This window comes from Bison bison, unplaced genomic scaffold, assembly GCF_000754665.1.
Source record: "Bison bison bison isolate TAMUID 2011002044 unplaced genomic scaffold, Bison_UMD1.0 scf7180017864304, whole genome shotgun sequence".
NCBI lineage: Eukaryota > Metazoa > Chordata > Mammalia > Artiodactyla > Bovidae > Bison > Bison bison.
In genome coordinates this window covers 11366674-11388611 of record NW_011494876.1, presented here as the reverse complement: position 1 = coordinate 11388611, position 21938 = coordinate 11366674, and the positions used below count along the sequence as shown (strand labels likewise).

Genomic DNA, 21938 nt, shown 5'->3' with positions numbered 1-21938 from the left:
CCAATTTGGACAATGTAGGACTAGAGCCTTTGAGGTCAGCAATTGGTCCCAATTCCAGTGTACTAAACCACTGACTAAAAAGCCTCTTGATGAGAGTAAAAGAGGAGAGTGAAAAAGCTGGCTTCAAACTCAATATTCAAAAAATTAAGATCATGGCATCCAGTCCCATCACTTCATGGCAAGTAGATGGGGAATAAGTGGAAACATTAACAGTCTTTATTTTCTTGGGCTCCAAAACCACTGGATGGTGACCACAACCATGAATTTAAATGACACTTTTTCCTTGGAAAGAAAGCTATGACAAACCTAGACAACATATTAAAAAGTAGAGACATCATTTTGCTGACACAGGTCCGTATATTCAAAGCTGTAGTTTTTCCAGTAGTCATGTACAGATGTGAGAGTTGGACCATAAAGAAAGCTGAGCATTGAAGAATTGATGCTTTTGAACTGTGCTGTTGGAGAAGACTCTTGAGAGCCCCTGGGACTGCAAGGAGATCAAACCAGTCAATCCTAAAGGAAATAAACCCTGAATATTTATTGGAAGGACTGATGCTAAAGCTGAAACTCCAGTACTTGGCCACCTGATGTGAAGAGCCAACTCATTGGAAAAGACTCTGATGCTGGGAAACAGAAGGCAGGAGAAGGAGGCAACAGAGGATGAGATGGTTGGATGGCTTCACCGACTCAATGGACATGAATTTAATCAAACTTCGAGAGACCGTGAAGGACAGGGAAGCCTGGCATGCTGCAGTCCGTGGGGTTGCAAAGAGCCAGACACGTGACTTAGTGAGTGAGCAACAATCACTGACATTCTGCAAATGAAGTGCCTGTATGTGCGGGTGTTTGAGTGATGCTCTGTGCTCTTGTCTGTCAGCTCTGAGCATCCTGAAGGGTGAACCTTTCTTCAGTGATTTGACCACCCTCCCCAGGCCTCCATCCCTGGCTGTTGCATCCCTCATGTCTTCATTTCAATCCATTGACCACCTAGCTCCTACCTGATTTCTGAAAAACATGGGAGGAAGAGAAGGAGGGGAAAAATAGATAGAAAGGATGTTAGAAAGTTGAGGAAAAAAGAAGACTGAATGGAAAGGTTACACGGAAGCTCTGTAATCTGTATCGCTAAGCTGAAAATGAGGACCCAGGTGTTCTTTAGAGGATTGAGGTGTGTTAAGGAATAGTAACCGACTAATTGAAGCCAAATTATGAAATGTCAGTGCTGTCAATGCATGAATATTTCACGTGAAAGGCTCTGGGGCTCTTTGGGGTGGCATTTCTCGTAAAAATGACTTTGCTATGTTGTTATTTCCAAAGACCATCCCAGTATCTTAGGGTCATTGACCTAGGACGCTTACACAATATTAGGGTGCTGGGAAGGATCTTAAGGAACACTTTTTTTCTAGGTGTGTTCTGCCCCTGGGAGGTGAATAAGGAACCACCAGATGCTTTTATGGAAAGGGAACTCTGTCTCCATCCTTATGTTGAAAGTTCCTGATAGGGAACCATGGAGCCTTTGCAATCAGATGGAAGTTAGGAGCACCATGAATTCCAGGAAAAATATGTTGATGATTTTCTGGACTGTCTAAAAAATTTCAAACTCCAGGAATGGTGTTTTAATTTTCTGCATTCTCTTTGGGACTTGGGTTTCGCTAAAACCGTTTCAGTCCTTGTTTTTCTTATTAAATTAGCAAGATTGACTTGAATCAGAATATACCATTATGGTTTGAAATGTTGAAAGAACAGGATAGATGGGCATGACAAATATCTCAGGTTCCATTTAGGATGTGTGGGGGTGGAGGAAGGGGGGGACTTGCTAAAATAATTATGATTCTTTTTTAAAAAGTTAACCTGGGGAGTAGTCACATGGTAAAAGTTGAAAAAGTTAAAAGTTGAAAAAAGGGAAAAAAAAACAAGAAATGAAAATAGTGAGAAGCTAAATTTATGTTTGTGAAAGCTTATATTTGTTTTTCTGAATAAAATTGGCCTGGGATACCCTTAAGCATTTTTGTTTGTGATGGGGAATTTTTATTCTGGTTTTTAAAGGGTTTTTGGTGTTTGTTTGCTTGTTGTTTTTTGCTTTAAATCAGTCTGTACTTAAATAACTAGCCAGATGCAGCCAGTGGCTGTGGCTGCATAACTCAACTCATCTCGCTCTCATCTCCCACTGTCCAGGTCATTTCCCCAGTACTTCTTGTTCAAGGCGTTCATTGTGGACTTTCTAAAATATGGATCTGAGATCCTTTCACTTGTCTACTGAAATATCTTTAATGGCTCTTCCAGCCCTAAAGCAGGTGCCAGCAAACTTTTTCTGTAAACGACCAAATAGTAAGCACTTTAGGCTATGTTGGCTATTCAGCCCCTGTTGCAACCACTCAATGCTGCCATTGTACTAGACAGTGTATAAACAAATAAGGCTGTCTGTGTTCCAATAAAGCTTTATTGACAAAAAGAGGTGAATTTGGCCCTTGGACCAACTCCTGACCTACAGGGTACTCTTCAGGTTTGTTGGCCTGACATTCAAGGACATTTTCCATTTGACCTCAGCCTGCACAACCAAGTTCCCCACTCCCATTCTTTGAAGCCTCGGAAGACAGTATGGTTTTTTAAAAGGCTCTACCCTTTTGCTTGTGCTGTTTCTGCACTTGAGTCCCATCTTTCCTCTGTTTTTTTCCTATGAGTCAGATCTCCATGCTTTATCTGATACAAAGTTCTTGTCAGCTCCTCCAGGCCAAGTCCGCCCCATTCTTTACGCTCCACAGTCCTCTGTTTAAGCCTCTGATGTTGCTTTTACCATGTGACTACTCCCCAGGTAGACTCTGAGGGAGTGTGTGGTCTCATTCCCCTTATTACTCAGCTTAGATCTTGGTGTAAAGGCCACTGAACAATTGGTCATGAAGTTGGCCCACCCATGGGCTTGGGAATCTCTTAATCCAAGCTGCTGCTAAGTCTCTTCAGTCGTGTCCGACTCCGTGCGACCCCATATACGGCAGCGCACGAGGCTCCGCCATCCCTGGGATTCTCCAGGCAAGAACACTGGAGTGGGTTGCCATTTCCTTCTCCAATGCATGAAAGTGAAAAGTGAAAGTGAAGTCGCTCAGTCAGACTCGTAGCGACCCCATGGACTGCAGCCCACCAGGCTCCTCCATCCATGGGATTTTCCAGGCAAGAGTACTGGAGTATATTAACTTGTAGGTGAACAAACTACAGACTCAGAAGGGGGAAACCATGGGCCACAGTTGCTGGAGGGGGCAACAAAAACACAGCCAGGGCAAAACAGTGCAGATCCATTGTAGTCAGGACTGTCTGGGAGTCCTTTGGCATCGACCTCATGGCCCAGACAGGGAGTGAATGAGGAGTGAGGGAAGCAATGTCTAGTTTAGGGCATCAGGACCAGGGAGAGGATGCAGCCTGCTGGAGGGAGATCAGAGAGAAGCAGCAGGCATGATTAATGGGATGGAGGGACTGACTCATGAGGCAAGATTAAAGCACTCTGAGGAGCTGGGGTACAGACCTAAAGGGGCAGATGATAGCAGGCTGCAAGTATGTTAGATGGATAAACACCCAGGAGGGAGCAGCTCGCTTCATTAGAGAGGTGAAAATGGGGCCTCCCTCAGAGAATGGGAAGGGTGCTCAGAAAGGGCACGGGTGACTGACAGGGGAACTCAGTAGATGATGGGTGGGCCAGGGGCAGCTCTGGGTTGCTCGGACTAGAAACATCATGGAAAGGTCACCGTGGGGTGACTCTTTCAGGGAAGCCTCTGCTTTTATCCTGTGGAGTCTCGAAGCCTGCTGTGACTGCTGACCTGGGCCTGTGAAAATATTAAGTACCAGTCATTGAATGTTTCAACAGTCCTGAGGCCTTCTGCATGGAAGTCAGCCTTCTGCCATCCCTCCCTATCTTTAGTAGAACCAGAGATACTTGGTCCAAGCCCCTTCTTAAATCCAGGGCACACTCTCACCCCTGCCTGCTGGTGGATCTGACCAGAAACCCAGCCAGCACCTTGATTTACAGCTTCCTCAGTTGGCTCGTCTCCAGTAGTGATATGGCTTGTCAGGCATTTTGGAAGACAAGATTCATTTGAAACTGCAGTGACTATCTTCAGGCTTCAATATCAGCTTCCTACAGGTATTCTCTGATATTTTCTCCAGAGTTAGGAAGAGCAGCTTCTGCTGTAGTCTGACCAAATGGCCCATATTGTGGTAGTTCCTCCATGGACAACTTACTCTCTTTAGTAAGACCTGTAGAGTAACCGTGCTCAATTTGATTGCACATTCAAATCACTTGGGGTGCTTTTTTAAAATAGCTGTGCCTAGACTCCACTTCCAGGAATTCTGATTTAAACGGTCTTACTGTGGGCGGTGCAGGGTAGAGGGCAGGGGTTGCTTCCCTGGTGGCTCAGATGTTAGAGAATCCACCTGCAATGCAAGAGAACCGAGTTTGATTCCTGGGTCGGGGCGATCTCCTAGAGAAGAGAATGGCAACCCACTCCTGTATTCTTGCCATGGACAGAGGAGTCTAGTGGGCTACAGTCCATAGGGTTGCAAAGAGTCAGACACGACTGAGTGACTAACACTTTCACTTTTTTTTTTTTTTTCCCCACTGTGGAGGGGGAAGGCACCAGGCATCAGAACATTTTCTTTAAGTTCCCCATATGGTTCTAATGTGTTGAGAACTGCCACGGAAAAACCTTTATTTGGGTATGATTATAATTCACACTGATGTTACTCTTCTATCTATCTAGCTAGCTAGGTACTGACTATGCTATCACCTGAATGGTTTTTCTAAAAAAGCAAGCATTTACCAATAGGCCATCTATGTGCTTGGCCCCATGCTGGAGGCAGGGATCCAGTGGGGAATAAGAACGTGTCCCTGTCCCTAGGGAGCTTATGGTCCAGAAGGTAGTCACTTAAGGCAAAGCAGGATGAACCCAGAGTACTGACATGGTACCTTTCAGAGAATTCCATTCTGTGTGTTGCAGCTATGCTTAACTTGAAATTCTGAGTGCAAAGATAGATAAGTCTAAGTGTACATGTCATAGTTAAATATGACTCTCAGGTCTTGCTTCAAAGATTTGTTTAGGAAGTAGAAATGCAGTTGGTAATAACAAGGGTAACAACCCAAGGTCTTCATGAATCTTCAAGTTCCTGAAGCCAGCACAGCAATGTTTTCCCAAGGTGGAAGGTGTCAGGGGGCATCTAACACGGTGGCAAGGTAAAAGTATATGAGTGAATTTTGGGGGGGTTGGTAATCATGTATTTCTTTTACTAGATATCATTATGTGGATTGAAGTTACTGTAGGTATTTCAGCAAAAGAAAAAAGTGTGGAAAGATAAATAACAATACTGTGATGGTGATGGTTTAGTGGCTAAGTCATGTCCAACTCTTGAGACCCCATGGACTGTGACCCGTTAGGCTTTTCTGTCCAGGGGATTTTTCAGGCAAGAGTACTGGAGTGGGTTGCCATTTCCTTCTCCAGGGGTTTTTCCTGACCCAGGAATCAAACCCAGGTGTCCTGTGTTGCAAGCAGATTCTTTACTGACTGAACCACCAGGGAAGCCATGGTGGTGTGCAGATATGGCAAAAATTGGGAAGGTTATGTGCATGGATTGAAGTTTGCATAACTGCCCAGGGCTAAATGGTGCCCCTTGTGGGGAGTATAGTGTTTCTAGGACAATCTCATTTTTTCTTTCCATCTCCTCTAGAGTTTTCTCGCCATCTGATGAACTTTTTTCTCTGACTTGAGTACTTTTCCTAATGGTTGTAAGAGTTGCTTTGTCTTGACTTCATAGAGAGAAATATTGTGAGCTTGTTCATGGCATAGTTCTAAGGTTCCCTCGAATTCTTCTTCCCAAAATCTCAAAGCACTTTCTTAACCTCCTCCATTTCTGTACCTTTCTCTCACTGGAAGTAGCTTTCACTCTTGCTTTAGGGAACTTTTAACAGACAAGCAAAGAACTATATAATTCCACAGAGTTCCTGGGGAGAGAAGATCATTGAGATGTGGATACTGGGGACCAGTTAAACTAAGTCACATCATGACCAAGGGACTCACTTGCAAACATCAACCCATGACAAGTAACTTTTCAAATTTCATATCTCAAAACACTTGCAGAATATACCTTTAGGTACAGAAGTTTATGCATTAATGACAGAAACAGAAACTCTGAAAAAACCATGATCCTCTGAATATCCTTTTTACTTCTATTCCTGTTTTCAGCTGTGCTGGGCAGAGTGTTGACCACAAGTGTATGAATTTTAGAAACACTCAAGTAACATCTCTCCAAAGAGCCATGTGCACTGTGCTCAGTCTGTCCTGTCAAAAGTTATATGAGTGTAGGTAACCTTGAGCATTCCTTACCTGAACAATAAAATGTCTTAGTTGTATGCTTCACTGTAAATTTAGTTTTTAAGTGTTCTTATCTGATATGCTTACATCAGCATCTTGCCTTGACAGATAATTTTCTATGATAATCTTAAATAATTGTGTAAAGAGATCTCTAATGCCTTGTTTCATTTATAATTTGTCCCAGCTGTAGGCATTCAGATGAAACTTGAATTTTTCCAAAGGAAGTTCTGGACTGCCAGCAGACAGGTAAGTTATAATCAGCATGTTGAAGCATTAGCAACACTGTTATTATACAGGTGTTCACATTTGAGTACCCAGAGCCTAAAAGTGCCAGATTTCCGATGAATGTTTGTAAAATGAACTGCTGGGCTGCTCAGGTTACATTTCATTTCAGTGCAAAGTAAAGGACTGACAACATGTGAGACACCACATGCTGAGAAAGCAGAGAGTTTGCTCCTGAAAACAGCTGTAATTGTGAGATCAAAATAGTGACCACCGTAAAGAGAACTTTTTCTTCTAAATATCAGGGACTTTTGCGAATTTGCATAGTGACTTTTTAAAAATCTTATGATGCCCAATTATTTTTGAGTCTCTCTATTTCGTTTTTGAAGGATTCTGCATAGCTGGGTTATACTAAGCATGCATCTGCTTTCTTTGGCCAAGGGCTTCTCTGCCTTGGATAATCTGGGAACATTCTTTACTTGCACTGTGTATTCTGTACGAAGTAATATCAGTGGTGTTTGTTCAGTAACTCAGCAGGAATGGCAACACATAAGATGTTTCCATCTGTCCAAGTCTATATGTTGAGATGGTATATAGTTTTTCAAATGAAAATACTTTAGGAATTTATGCATCAAGAACACAGAAGTTTTTAAAAAGTCAGTGGGAAATAATTTAAAATTAAATAAATACTTAATTATATTTCTTGTTACAGAAAGATTTGAGGTCTTAAAAAGATATCACTATTGAATAAAGCATAAATTAACATGGACAACATAAATTAAAATGAAAAAGAACCAGGTTACTCCTAAGTTGTCTTTTTGGGGAACACAGGTATACCTGTGGCGGATTCATTTCGATATTTGGCAAAACTAATACACTATTGTAAAGTTTAAAAATAAAATAAAATTTAAAAATTTTAAAAAAATGCTTTATTGAATTTGTTACAGTATTCCTCTGCTTTATGTTTTTGGTGTTTTGGCTGCAAGGCATATGAGGTTTTACCTCCCCACCTAGGGATTGAACTCGCAACCCCTGCATTGGAAAGCGAAGTCTTAACCACTGGACTGCCAAGGAAGTCCCCCAGATTAGCTTTTATATTACTGTCTGGGGCTGGTACTCATCCTAGAGAGGATGGGCAGATTCATCCTGGAGCATTCCCTTCTGATGAAACAGGCGAGGACTCTGATGGGCTGCCCTTCAGTAACCTGATGGCAGCCTTAGCAGATGCTGGTGTGTCCAAATGACATGTTTCCTTTTGTTTCCGCCTCACCTCACAGTGCGCCTCTCTGGATGGCAAATGCTCAATCAGCTGTGACGACGAGGTATGATGGTCTCCTGGGCCTGTCTCTGCTCTGATCAAGTTGGGGCAGGGGGTGGGGTGGTGGCGGAATGACTGAGGGTGCTTTCTCACAGGGGGAATGTCTCACAGAGCCAGATCTAAGAGGTTGCTGTGAACCCGTCTCCAAAAACCCAAGGACATTTGCTTTGTTTCTTTCTCTTTCTTCTCCCAATCAGATAGTTTTGGAGAGCTGGGAAAGTATAATTTAAATGTCCCATGAACAGCACTGTTGGGATTTTGGCGTTTTATAGAACACAATACAAATTACTGACATTTGAAACTCTCACTACAATTCTCAGAGTTTTCTACCAATGTGGTACCTCTTTTCATCTTCTTAACCACCTAGTAAAATGGATTGGAATATATGTCTCACTTTGCAAAGGGGGAAACTGAGCATCAGGTAAATTAAATGTCTTGCTTAATTTCATGTAATAAAGAAGCTTAAAAATCTAAGCGTTGAAAACTCAGCATGTTGCATTCTAGCATACTGCTTCCCTTCTACAACTCCCTTTCCCTCCCTTCTTTCTTTTTCCTTATCTCACTCCCTCAGTCTTGGGAGGACAAATTTGAATTCCACACATGAGCAGTAGAATAAAAAAGATATACCACTGTCCCAAGTTTGACCATCAGATTTAAGTTTTTATAGCATCCAGTCCCATGTACCTTCTGCCCCACATCTTAGATCAACCACATGTGAAGTAGCATTTCACCTTGGCTCAGGCAGCCTTCTCTCTCTGAGTCAGCCAAACCATTAGTCAATACATAAAGTGGAGCTTATAAATGATCACTCATTTACATTCCTTCTAGTTACCACAGGGATTAAATAAATCCTGCTGCTGTCCTAACCAAACATAATTCCAACACAGAAAATATGGATTAGAAGTATATTTCAAAAAAAAAATAGGCAAACAAAAGGCAAGTAAAGAAATATAAAAGAGGGAGTATGGGCTGAAGGTAAAGTACAAAATGCTCAGTCCTTAAATATCCGGCAGTTAAAAAAAAAATCATAATAGCTGTATGAGTTACTACTATTCAAAGAGTAAAAGCAAAAGCCTGACTTTTCCTGACCATTAGATCAAAGATAATTTTCCCAAAGGAAAGAGTACCCTGTGATGTTTTATGACCAGTACCCTTTCAGTAAGTTTGGGAATGCCGTTCATAGGCTAGTCAAGTGGCTTCAAACCTCTCCTCTGTTTTTGAGGCATTACTTGTCTTACTGTAATGCTCAGTTCAAGACCACACAGCTCAACAGTAGCATTGATTAATCAGTGTTACGAGGCCCTGTGTTAAGCTGCTAACTCCAACTTGTGTTAGAAGCACGGAGGACAGTTGGTTGATTGGTTGCGTGACTGGCTGGATGGTTGGTTGGCTGGTGGGACTGATGGTGCTTTGGATAGCTGGTTGGTTGACTGACTGGTTTCTGGTTGATTGATTGGATGGACAAACAGTTGGTTGAACAGTTTAATGAATAAAGTCAGAGGTGGTCATCTTCCTACAGCCTAATACTGCCTCTGTGCATTCTCATACATAAAAATAAGTGGAAATGGATTCCCACTTAGAGCTAGAAAAGTGCAATGTATGTTAGTTATCCAGTGACTCATTTCACAGGTGGTCTAGCACAGCGGTTAAAGGTACAGGCTGTGCAGGCAGAGTAGCTTCCAACTGTGGCTCTGAAAGTAATAAGCCTTGCCTTAGTTTCCTCAGCTATACACTGGGGATAGAAACACCCCCAGAGTCATGGTGAGGATGAATGAGATAGTATATGGAAACTTTATAGCACAGCTCCTGTCCTGTGGTAAGCCCTCAATAAACATTAGCTATCAAATGAAAATGTCTGCAGACACATGTAGCGGTTCGCCTGAATCTAAAACCTCAGGTGGAAGCCACATACAAACCTTAGTCCCTTGGGCATAGTAAGCACAAGGTAGGATATCTTCCTCAGTACTAATATCTGCTTTAATAGCCTTGGGGATGGAGCCTCATTAAGATATCATTTTGAAGGTTCATACCTTGAAAATTAAGTGTGGCATAGGCTGGATCGCTGAACTTGATCTGATGCTCAAATATCCCCATTTTGCACTTTAAAGCTATCATCCATTTCCCATTTTGATTCTAAAGTTTTGGCTTCAGGCACCTACTTGACATAGTTTTAAAAAGAAAAGCCAGGCCCCTTTCCATCCTTTCAGCAGACTCTTTCCATGTGTCATTCCCTTTCATAGCTTTTAATTAAGTCTTTGAGACCATGTCCCTCCACTCCTCCAACTGCCCTCAAGTGATCAGGTCCCCATTAAAAACAGCTGTGGGGGCTCATTAAGTTCACGTGCTTCTGGCTTCTCTTCTCTACTGAAGACCTGGCGCAACTCCCACACACTTATCAGACACACTTTGCCTCGGATCTGATCCAGTCCCTCTGTCTCCCCCTGCAGTGGCCTCCCTGGGCCCTTGACTTGAGTGTCCTGGGCTCCTGGGTGGAGTCAGTCTGGCCAGATGTCTTCCAGGCTTATAGATACCTCTTCATGGAGGGCCTGGCCATGGGCCTAACTGAGGACTTTAAGGAGCTTCATTCCACCCAAGGGACTGTTAACTTCAGAACCTGAGAGGCAACCTGTCTCACGCTGACTTCTTCCTTCAGGACCTATTTATTGAGCCCTCCTGACATCCCTGGTACCTCCAGCCCCCAGGAGTCAATGGGATGCAGAGTCAGAGATAGACCCTGTCCTCCAGGAGCTAACTGGTTAGAAGGGGAGATGAGCACATGTGCTTATCAGCTGACTTGCCTCCACAACCTCTTGCTACAAACTGTGTGACAACTTCTGTCTCCAAAAGATACTCATAAAGAGGGCACACAGCAGGTGCTGAAGAGACACAAACATGGTTCTCTGGGGACTCACAATGCACCTTGCACCATGCTCAGCAATTTGCACTCACTGGCCTACTTAATCTTCTCTTTGAAATAGTTGTTGCTGTCTCCATCATGCAGATAAGGAAACTGAGACTGGGAGTGTTAAAAGGCTTTTCTCAAAGTCATGCTGGTTCCAAGTGTCCAAGTCTCTGATTCTCAAGCTAGTATCTTAGCCTCAGAGCTAATACCACCTTCCAGGTAACACAGCTTAGTGCTAATGTTTCTCACTTCCATATTCTTCCTCCCCAGTTTTCCTTACTATCTGTGACAGCCCAACTACCATGGCCTGGTTTGGGGCTCTAACCTCAGGTATCTTACCTAACCTGCTTTTGAGACCAGAAATCAGACTTTCTGAACAATTTTGAGGCAACAAAGAGTTGAAGAAAGTTGCCTTTTAAGGCAACCGTCACCAGCTCTTTATTTCTGCCTTTTCCAGACAACTTCATCTTTGAATGTTTTGTCACAGGTGGCTGTGGAATGGGTGCTTGCCATGTCTGTCAAACTTAGAGTTCCTGCTTTGCCCAAGCCCTTCAGCCTGTCATTCTGCCCTTGTCACAAAGGGATGGATAGACTCCTGAGAAGTTCAGCTTAATTTGGGGCAGAAGTAGCATAGTGAGGGAAAGCCGACAAAATATCTCTTCTATTTCCTTTTACTGGAGGAGGGAGAATGGAGAAGGCAATTAACTACTGTAAAGAGACATAGGTAAAACAATTTATCCAGACTAGAATCTGGCTAATTCTACTCTGATTCTTTCATAACGCAGCACTCTGCTCACTTAACTTCAGGGGCCTTACTCCATTCCACCGTACTTCCCAATAATTTAATCCAAGTGCTTGTTGGCAGGGAGATGTTTATGAAGTCATCACAGTGACTGAATATCCCTAATGTAACAATATTGCCTGTAATGAAAACTAAATGACACCTTTCAGATTAAGGGACCCAGTTCTACCTCAGTGACACAACATCCTTGCAAGGTTGACAATCTTTGTTGCATACTGTCACTTCTGTTTCTTCCACACCAGATGAGAGTGGAAACAGAGGCTGATAACTGTGAAGTGAATCTCCTAATGCCCAGTCCAACGTTGATGCCATGCAGTGCTGTCTGTTATAAGGGGCTGAGGTCATCATTTCCAAGAAATGAGGGTGGGGAAAGAACCAAATATTTATGTCAAATTATGAAACATTTTATTGAAGCTTCATCTCTAAATAGAGTGGAAATGGTGAAATATATTTTATTTTACTTAACAAATTTAAACTTAATAAATTTGTAACTGTAGTCATATCCTGATTCTATTAACAAAGAACATGTTTGGTTTGGGAGTGGGGAGTATAATATTTCAGATAAAATTATAAAAATCAAAATATTTAATTCTTCACTTTATATTTGATTTTCTCAAAGTGATCACAAGGGAGGTGACATATAGTGGACTTTAATCAGTTTCCCCGGGAGCTTCTCTTATTCTCTTCCTTTTGAAATCATTCTCTCTGGAAGCATCTTTCTTGTTATTGGTGGTGATGTTTTGTTTTTCCTGAGTGTTTTATCTCTTGTGGGTACTGATGTGCCGTGGTTTCATGTGTGATTGGAGCTGATCTCCAGTATCACCCTCATGGACTTCAGGAAATATTGCTTCTTTCCCAAGATTTTCAGTTGCCTTGTGTTTGTCTTGTATTGTCTAATATTTGCAGAGAAAGACTGACCACAAAGTTATAGGTCTAATAGCAGTAATACCGATTGACTAGGGATGTTTGGGTAGGAATTTATTTTATAGTTAGGGATGGAGGGTAAGTTAGGATGACTTTGGATTCTCTACACAATTGTAAGGATTTGGAGAGTCAGTATATGGAGGCCACTCCTATGCTCAGCAGGTAGTTTTATTGATTGAATGGAGGTTAAGCTCCCTTTGCATCAAGGTCTATATCTCCAATTTGTCTCATATGATCCAATTAACTTAAAATTAAATTGAAATCTGCACATACCTCGTGGCTGCCATATTGGACAGCCGGGCTCTGTGAGTGCTTTCACAGTGCTGTTTCCTACAAAAGGGGAACGTCTGTCAGGACTCCCAGCTGGGCCAATATAGCGTCCATGCAGCCAAGAGCTTCTCTGAAGAACAAGAGTGTGACCTTCACCTGGCCCCTTTGAATAACCGAGAGAAACTTGCTCACCAAAGCAGCCAGTTCTTTTCTGAAAGGTGCTAGCAAGGCTTTTAATTTCCTGCTGAATCTCCACCATTGCCTACTAATAAAGGATGCATCTTTCTAACTAGCTTACTGCTGTACTTCTGTGTCTCGCTAGAATCAACTCTGTGGATAAGTAAATGTCCCAGAAAAAAAGCAGCCCTGCAGTGGCCTGGAATTAGGGGACTTTAGCTCATGGTAAAGATATGTTACAAATTAAATGTTGCAGTCGGTATGTAAAGCTGCAATAAATAGAAACTGAGTTACATCAAGGACGGAATTAAACCTTAAATTTAAACTCCACAGCACTGTAATTAAAACTTAGCCTGTAGCAAATCATTCACTTGAGATTAAAGTAGTGTGGGGGAAGCAGAGGTTTGGGCTTACCTTGCTACAATTTATAAGTCTGAGCTACCAAAAGCTAACAGCCCTGCCCCCAAATCCAGCTCCCAATTAAAAACACAGTTTGAAAACCTTTAGGAGGCCTGAGGGGCCCCTTTAACAGAAGTCTGCCCCTTCCCCCCTGCCTAAGTCTATGAACAAATTAAAAAATATTACCTGGTCCCCTGATGGTCTTCTGAGCTGACACGGTGTTTTCATTAATACATCATTAGAGTCATGGCATTGTGCTGTCGTTTTGCTTTCAAAACAGCCTGCACTTCAGCCACTGTTAATACAGGTTCAGAGGCCTCTGGACACTTTGTTCCTGGGAAATATTATTCAGGTCATATAAACTTTTAAAAAGGAAGACAAACTGTAATGAATAATTTTTAAATGCATTTTCTTTTTATCCCAATCTGGGATGTTCAAGGCTTGCTTAGTGTTTAAAGTTTATTTGTTAGTTTTGCAAAACAAGTGCTGGGGTCAGCCTAACTTTGTGCTTAACTCCAAGAGCCAGCTGGCATTTCCAGTTCCCCCAAAACAGCCTAAAATAGGTGTCTCTCAGGTTGGAAGTACATCATTGCATGTAAAAGCAGTCTGAGGACCCAAAGTTGAAACTGTGGTGTTTTTGTTTTCTAGACTGTAAATTGTTACCTCATAGACAATAATGGATTTATTCTGGTATCTGAAGACTACACTCAGGTGAGTGAGGAATTTCTACCTACTTACAGTAAGGATCCCAGACTGTGCTTGGGTCAAGGGAAGTGAAATATGGTGTTGAAACTTTGAGACAATGATCTGTATTTGAGAGGTAATAGCAGGAGATTATAAAACCTTATTTCCACCCCTTTAAGAATGTCACAGCCTACTTCTCAGCAGGCCCTAAAGAGATTTTACCTCCAGGGAGGAGAGGAGGGGTGCCGAGCCCAGGCTCTGCTCTCTTACACATAAAATGTTCCATTTATAGAACTCTTTACCTCAAGTGTGGAGGTGCCTGAAAGAGTTTGGCTAATTTTAAGGAGGTTTCCTCCTTTTAATATTTTGATATTTTATCTTTATATATAATTTATACATCCACACAAATATATGTATATATGTATGTCAACATAATTATTCTTTATGGCTTTCTTTCTGGTTTTTCCTTTTTAAAAGTCAGTTATCTGAGTCCAAGGATTAAGTTGGGTTCTCAACACTGAGGGCCAAGAATCCACATATAGTTGAAAAATGTTTTTCATTTGATGCAGCCTTGTGCAGTGTCGGGGCAGGAGGGAGAGATGGTAAGAAACCAAGCTAGGGTGCTCAGCAAAGAAAGCTCCACTTTTATTTGGAAATCAAAGTAAGAGTTAAAATCAATAGCATTGTAATAGAGAAACATGAGTTTCTCCTTTAAAACTTGGTGCCTGAAAGCTTTCTCTGCAGTTAATGAAATTAGCATGTTAAAGTCAAATCCAAATCAGTTTAGCCATATGGTATAGGAAAGAAACACCAGAGGTGGAGGCAGATGGTTTCTGATGTGAGCTCTCTTCCTTAACTCGATTTGGAATATTGGGTACATCCCTTAACTTGCCGGGACTCCCGGTGGGGTCTATGAACAGAGGATGGTTGACTGCAGAAGTCTTCTACTCTAATGCTTGAGGATGCTAGCATTTTATAATGAGGTTTCATTTACATCATTTAAAATGTTTCAATAGTCAGCAGTGTGATAGACCCATTAATGCCTAATAAATTAGTTAATTGTCCTTAAGTATGGCTCCTTAGGGTCTGAGCTCAGTGGCTTGTTAATCTGTGAACTCTGGCTCCAGGTAACGTGTGGAATTGTGCTTCAGTTTTCCCTCTTATCTATGAGAATGTTGTGGGATTTTAAATGTACCTTTGGTCGATGGTAATTACATAGTTGAGACTCAAACTGCTTACAAATGGTCTCCTCAGATGCTGGACGTCACTAGATGTTGGACAGTTGATGGACATTAGATAGGAAGGAGAAGCACATGAGATGTGGTCAGTTTCATGGGAGCAGGAATGGCCATAGGCCTATGGTAATGTGCCCCTGTGTCTGGGAGGAGTGAGAACCCAAATTAATCCCCTGTGAAGACGAGCTCTGTCTTCCTGCCATAATCATGGAGGGCTGAGATAAGAACCTGATCCTGGGGGTGAACGACATGGCAGATGTCTTTAAGTGGTGAGTCTTGGACCAGCCAACACAATGAGCCACTGGAATAGTGGCCTCTCCTAAGCCATAGCCACTACATGTGGCCTCTGCTCCCTCCTTTACTCATGGGTGGAATAGCCCACGGAGGTCTGGTTTCTGTACCCCAATTAGGTTAATTCTTCTTCATCTAACAACCAGTTCCACTGACACTGGCATATTTACACACAGGAAATGCTCATGTCCTTGTTGCTCCCAACAGCAGCACATACCCACAGAGTTGGCCAAAAGTTCAAGTTTCTCTGGAGTGAAAAAGGCAATGCTCAATCTTCAATCAGTGAAATGTCATTTCCTTCTTTCCTCCTCTTTTCTGACTTTTTGGCAAAGCCTGTATGTGCCTTTCTGCCTGAAAACTCCTAAGAGCCTACTTGAGGTCACACCATTACAAGGAAATTAGGATTTAGTTAATACAAAGTCTATGGACTTTATGTAGAAGCTTCCCCAGTGGCTCAGCAGTGAAGAATATGCCTGCCAGTGCAAGAGACACAGGTTCAATCTTTAGGTCAGGAAGATCTCCTGGAGAAGGAAATGGCAACTCACTCCAGTATCCTTGCTGGGAAAATTCCATGGACAGAGAGCCTGAAAGGTGACAGTCTGTGAGGTTGCAAAGAGTTGGAGATGAAAGAGCACATACACACATGTGGAATTTATGTGATTTGGGCTCTGAGTGTAATGCCCTCTACTCTCCGCCACATAAGATCCAAATTCTGAGAGCACCCACAGTAGACATGGGGATTCTCTACTGGTCTGCACTGGCCCCTTCCAGTCTGTTGGCAGAGGAAGGTTGTTGGTCCAAGCTCTGTTCTGCCATATTGGATACATCTTCCTCCTTGGCTCCAGGAGTCTGGAGAGATGCCCGAGGATGTTAATCCTTCATTCCACCATTCAGAGTTTGCAAATCTTGGCCAACACCAAGAACTAGACTTGCAGAAGCAGAAGCTTAGCACTGGGGGAGTGCCCTGAAGACAGTCCCAGAGCTGGAGTCAGCCACTGGAAGTCTGATTGGCTGAGCCTTCTCTTCCCAGATCTGGACAGCTTTATTCTTGGTCAACATATTAGCTGCCTATGGACAAAATGAAGATGTTCCTCAGAAAGTGACTTAGAGAAAGGATGTTTTCTCCACTGTAGCAAATTTATAGAGCCGATGAAGAAGGGATGTATATCCCTTCTGTATATCCCTAAACAGGTCATTTAGGAATTACAAACAATTCTTTTTCTTACTGCTTAGGAAGCCCTTTCACAGTCTGTTTCTGTCTGTATCAAGTTGTGTTTTATTCCCAAGGAATTGAGAGCAGATTAATGCCTACTGCCTCCTTCCAAGAGTGTGTGTGCATGTGCTCCTACATGCACGTGTATGTGCACATATGTGCACACGTGTGCATGTGTGTGTTATTTCCAGCACTTAGCACGTGTTATTCAATGCCACTCTTACCCCACCCCCCACCCCTGCCATGTATTTGAAACATCCGCATCTGCTTATTTGTTCACTCTGTAATCCCATAACTTCTCATGACTATTAAGACCTTTTCCATGTTTATGTAACAGTAGTCCTGAAAACCTCCTTTTGCCCTTGTCAGCTCCAGGACACAAACTGTGTCCATTTTTATTTCTTCTCTGGTGTTTGGGCACATTATTTATCTACACTTCCTCTTGGGTCGTCTTTTCTTCCCCACAGACTGGAGACTTTTTTGGTGAGGTGGAGGGAGCTGTGATGAACAAATTGTTAACAATGGGCTCCTTTAAAAGGTAAGGATTTTATGGTTCCTTGCCCCCTCCCTCCCGAGAAAGGTTGCCTAAATAAAATAAAACAAACCAAGGTCAAATAAAGCAAGCCCAGACTTGACCCCATGGCTGTGTTCATGCTCCAGAAGATCTCCTGAAATTTGATGCCTTTTGCATGAGTGTTAAGAGTCTCAGAAACTCAGCTCACAATGCGTTCCCTGTTCCCCTAACATAGCATTTACTAGAGGCCGGTCCTGAAGTCAGGGCCTGCACTGGAAGGAGATTATATTGGTCTGAAGCAAGTGATTGCAGAGAAGTAGGAAACATTTTCATCTGGTCAAAAAAGGAAGAGAGTGTCTTGTCTCACACTGACAAACTGGTGAAACTTGCTAGAAATCTGGAACTCAGGGATGGAAAGTGATGTTTAGAGACTCGATACAATTTTAGAAAATCAAGTAAAAAGTCACAAAACATGCTCCCAGATAGAGGTAAGTTTAAATCTGCTGCTAGAACACAGCCGAGAGGTTTCAGAATTCATGGTAGGGACTGCTCAGTTGAGTTGCAAGGGCTCCTTTTGACTCTTGAGTGAAGCGCACAGCCCCGTGTCCCTCTTGGGCAGGCCAGCCATACCTGTGGGAACACCAGAGCTGATGGGAAGGGACGTTGCCCTGCGCGACCAGGATGCCAGTGATGCCTCCCAGAAGTCAATTCTTCCTCGCCTCAGCCTCCCAGGGAGAGTGGTGGCCTCTGAAGTGGTACTTTCGTGGACATATTTGATGCTGTTAAATATATAATATCAGGAAATACAAGGATGGAACCCAGCTCGCCTGTGAGAGCTATTGCACAGTGGTTGCCAGTGGGAAAGACAGTCCCCGAGTTTATTACTCCCCTGCAGCTGAATGGACAGGAAGTTTTAGCTCAGGAAATCAGACTTTTAAGCTAGTCAATAAGACCAACTGAGCGCTGTGCTGAAAGCAGGGAATTCAAAAATGATGACCCAATTTTTGAGATTCTGTAGCTTGTTTGTGCCAGAAAGAGGGAAACAAGAAATGATATGTTAAAATGGCATAACTCCAGCACTTCTGCAACCTCTGACACACTTGCTTTCCAGCCTGCCTGAGTGTTCACCCCTGCTCAATTCCCTCTTTAAAATTCAAGTACATTTTTTGCCAGGAGTCATTGTGCATAAGCTTGAAAATTGGGCGTGGAGCTGCCCTGGGGTTGCCGTGCTGGGTTGTCTGCCGTCCGAGGCACCCCGGCTTCTTGTGTCTTTACATGGATGTGTACATTTGTGTTGTGTTAGCTTGTTTTCAACTTGATGGGGGTAGGGAGAGACAAAAGAGGGAGAATAATCACACACGTGTTTCTCATTTGAAAGCATATTTTTCAACTTTTTTTTTTTTTTTAACAAAATTACTTTTTTCCCCCCTCTTCCCTCTTGGATATTCCTTTCAAACAGTTTGGTGGGAGAGAGGGAAGGTTGAAGCAGTATTTTAAGTTCCTAGATTTCTCGTTACTGTGGGTGAAGTATGAACAACTTGAATTTAGAGCTTTCTTCTACAAAAGTGGCTAACATCTGAGAAAAGGGGAAGGTTGGGACTCTCTCTTCGATTTTAACAGCAAGTGCTGTCATCCAGGAATTACCTGACAAACCTCCTAGCCCTCTTTGAAAGGCCCCTCATGAGGCCAGGACAGAAATTAGAGTGTGAGATTTCAAGTCAGATGGATTGGCTTCAAATCCAGGTTCTTGACATTTTCTAGCTGCATGGCTCAGAGTTAGTCAGTCATGTTACCACCCCAAGCTTTGGTTTCCTTACATGAAAAATGAAGATGCTAATAATAATTACTTGCAAAGGTTTCTGTCAGAGTTAAGGAGATAACAATAAGCATAAAGTTCTGACGCAGTGCCTGGCATATATTAAAGGCTCCGTAATTGCTAGCTGCTGCTATGATTTTTGTTGCTATGGATCTTTGATTTTCCTTTTTACCTTGCACCAGATGATTTTTTTTAATTCACATATTTCACAACAGGCTTCCCATGACACCTGGCAATGGGGTCTCCATCCAGTATTGGGGTACTGCCGTCCTTTTGGAACTCAAACATTCATGCCCTTGCCTTTTCCAGCATGCTTACTCAGAGAATACGGTTGACAGTCCTTTTTATCAGAAAAAGTCTGTATTTCAGAAGCCCTGAAAGGATGTAGCTGAAAATAATGGTGTGATGTCAGGCACCGTATTTAACTGCACCCCACTCCCAAATACAGGGTGCATGGAGGCTGAGTTGCTTTGGTGACACGGCTGAGCCCTGGTAAAGGTCAAGGTCCATTCACCTAGTTGACCTGCCATCTCAGCATCTTGGACAGTGCACCCTGGCACAAAGTTTCTTCGTTTGGTCTACTCATACCCAGTCCTAAAGAAACTCCTTTCATACCCAAGAGCCTGCAAACCATCTTCTTCAGAACAGCAGAGCTCAAAGTGAAGAATGAATGCCATCTCCCTTTATCAACCTCATTTTATCTCTCCCCACTGATCCATAGTCACTGCCTCTCTCTCTAAAGCAAAACGATGCTTGCCTACTTGGCACGGACTCTTTCTTTGGTTGCTTGGCCACTTACCAGGTGTCTTGATGGCTAGTCTACTTAGTGGTGCCATCAGAGGGAAAGAGCATCCGCTTGTGGTCTGCAGTGCCATGTGGGAGGAAGAGAAGACACTGATCTGTGCAAACAAATTACCAACTTGAGGGAGCTTTGAGAAGGTTCTTCAGTTTCACGTGCAAGCAGTCTAAGAGGTATGGTGGTCTCTCTTGGTTGCTTAGGCTGAGTCTTTGATTCAACTCTATCCACTCAGCTTATAGAAAGCATAGTGCTCAGGGCCAGATAACATACGTGGCCTCAGCAATATGAGAATGATGCAGGTAGCAGTAGCTATCTTCCAGGAGCACTACCACATACCAGGCCTAGGCTGCAAACAGATCTTAACTCTTGCAGTCCTTTCCTGCAACTCGAGAGACAGGTGTAAACAGGACCAGTGCCTAATCTGCCGTGTCCAGTGCAAAATGAAAATGGGGGACTTTGCTCAAAAATTACTGAGAATTTCACGACAGCAAGAGCAGAGCAGTAAACAAAGCATGCAGCCCTTCCAAATGGTAGGGTTCTGTGCAGTTACACAGGCCACATGCCCATGAAGCTGGATCTACATGTGTATACGTGTGTGTGTGTGAGTTGCTCAGTCATGTCTGACTCTTTTCAACCCCATGGGCTGTGGTCTACCAGGCTTCTCTGTCCATAGAATTCTCCAGACAAGAATACTGGAGTAGGTTGCCATTCCCTTCTTTTAAAGTGGAGCTTGGAAAGGTTAAGAACTTGTCTCCATATAACAGAGTGATAACAGAACTGGATTCAAACATCCTGCAGTCTAAGCAAGCACCAGGAGAATTTTCTAGCCTCTGCTTTTTACCTGGTTCTGTATACAGTAGCATTGTGTAGTGCATGGAGCTTCCTTCAGTTTTGTCTGAGACAAAGTGAAGCATAGCCAAGGAGGATGTTGGCTCAGCAGTAACTTATCTGGGTGAGCAGAACTTTCAGGAAGGGAGGCCAGCCGAATGATAAGATCACCCAGATTTCTTTTAACTGAAGTTGATAAATCATTAAACCAAGTCATGTTCCCAGGCTTCACATATTTTCTCATAAGATACCATATTCCTGGTCAGCTTTTTGTGTTTATTTCTTTATTCTTATCATGGAGAGTAAATGAACTCCCTAAGTAGCCCTGACTCATTTAGGGCTTTTCGTTTTAGCTGTTTTCTTTTAACCCAAGTTCGTATCCAGTAAGAGCTTGTATTCATATTTCTCAGAAGCCACACTCCATGGCAGTGACATTGCCCTTTTCAAAACTAGTAAAAGAATATCTGCTTTCAAAATATTTTTATTAGAATTCATTTATTTCCACCCCTTCTTGCCCCCAGTGATGCAAACTCAGTGTCAAATATCTAGGGGAAAGTGAGAAAAATATATATATAGCCAATCATAGGAGAGTCCAGATTTCTGATAGGGTTTCTTTGATACATGGGGCTTGAACCATGAAGACTTCAGTTTGAGCCTCAGAATGGTCACTGTGTGGACTTGGACAGATTCCTCAGACTTTCTGAGCCTCAGTTTATTCGTCAGCAAAATAAGAATTTCAGTGAGATGGGACTTTTGTGAGACTCAATTAAAATAAGAGAAATAAAAATGCTTTGCAAACTGCAAAGCTACTACACGTAGGAGGTAAAAGATCAGCTGTTGGATAAGATCTCCAGATGTCTGACATTTTTTTTTTCTTCTAATATTCTCCTCTCCATTTTAAAATCACTAATAACCCCCTACCCCCAAAGTAGTCACTGCACATCAGTGGCCTCACAGTACAGCACTGGGGTGGGTCTGTGGGCGTGAACTCCACCACCATCCCTGGAGAGCTTTGAGAACACACCTCTGCTCCAGCTGTGCCCCCGCGAGATTCGAGATTCGTATTAAACTAGTCTGGGGATGGAGCATCCATGCGATTTGCAGGTACTGTCAGGATCAAGAAATACTAAGTTTAGTGCACCAGGGTTCGAGTCTAGGTGCTACCTACTTTGAAGCTGTCTGACTCTTGGCAAATTT

General features: G+C 42.8%; 1 protein-coding gene across 1 annotated transcript in view; it reads left to right on the top strand.

Annotated features, from left to right (window-relative positions):
• The window catches only part of CACNA2D3 (calcium channel, voltage-dependent, alpha 2/delta subunit 3), a 904008-nt gene that overhangs the window by 807237 nt on the left and 74833 nt on the right, over positions 1-21938 (top strand). Inside the window, exons 27-30 of the mRNA XM_010851933.1 lie at positions 6532-6593; positions 7847-7891; positions 14010-14072; positions 17252-17322. Coding sequence (XP_010850235.1) covers positions 6532-6593; positions 7847-7891; positions 14010-14072; positions 17252-17322 — 241 coding nt within the window. The remainder of the gene's footprint in view (positions 1-6531; positions 6594-7846; positions 7892-14009; positions 14073-17251; positions 17323-21938) is intronic.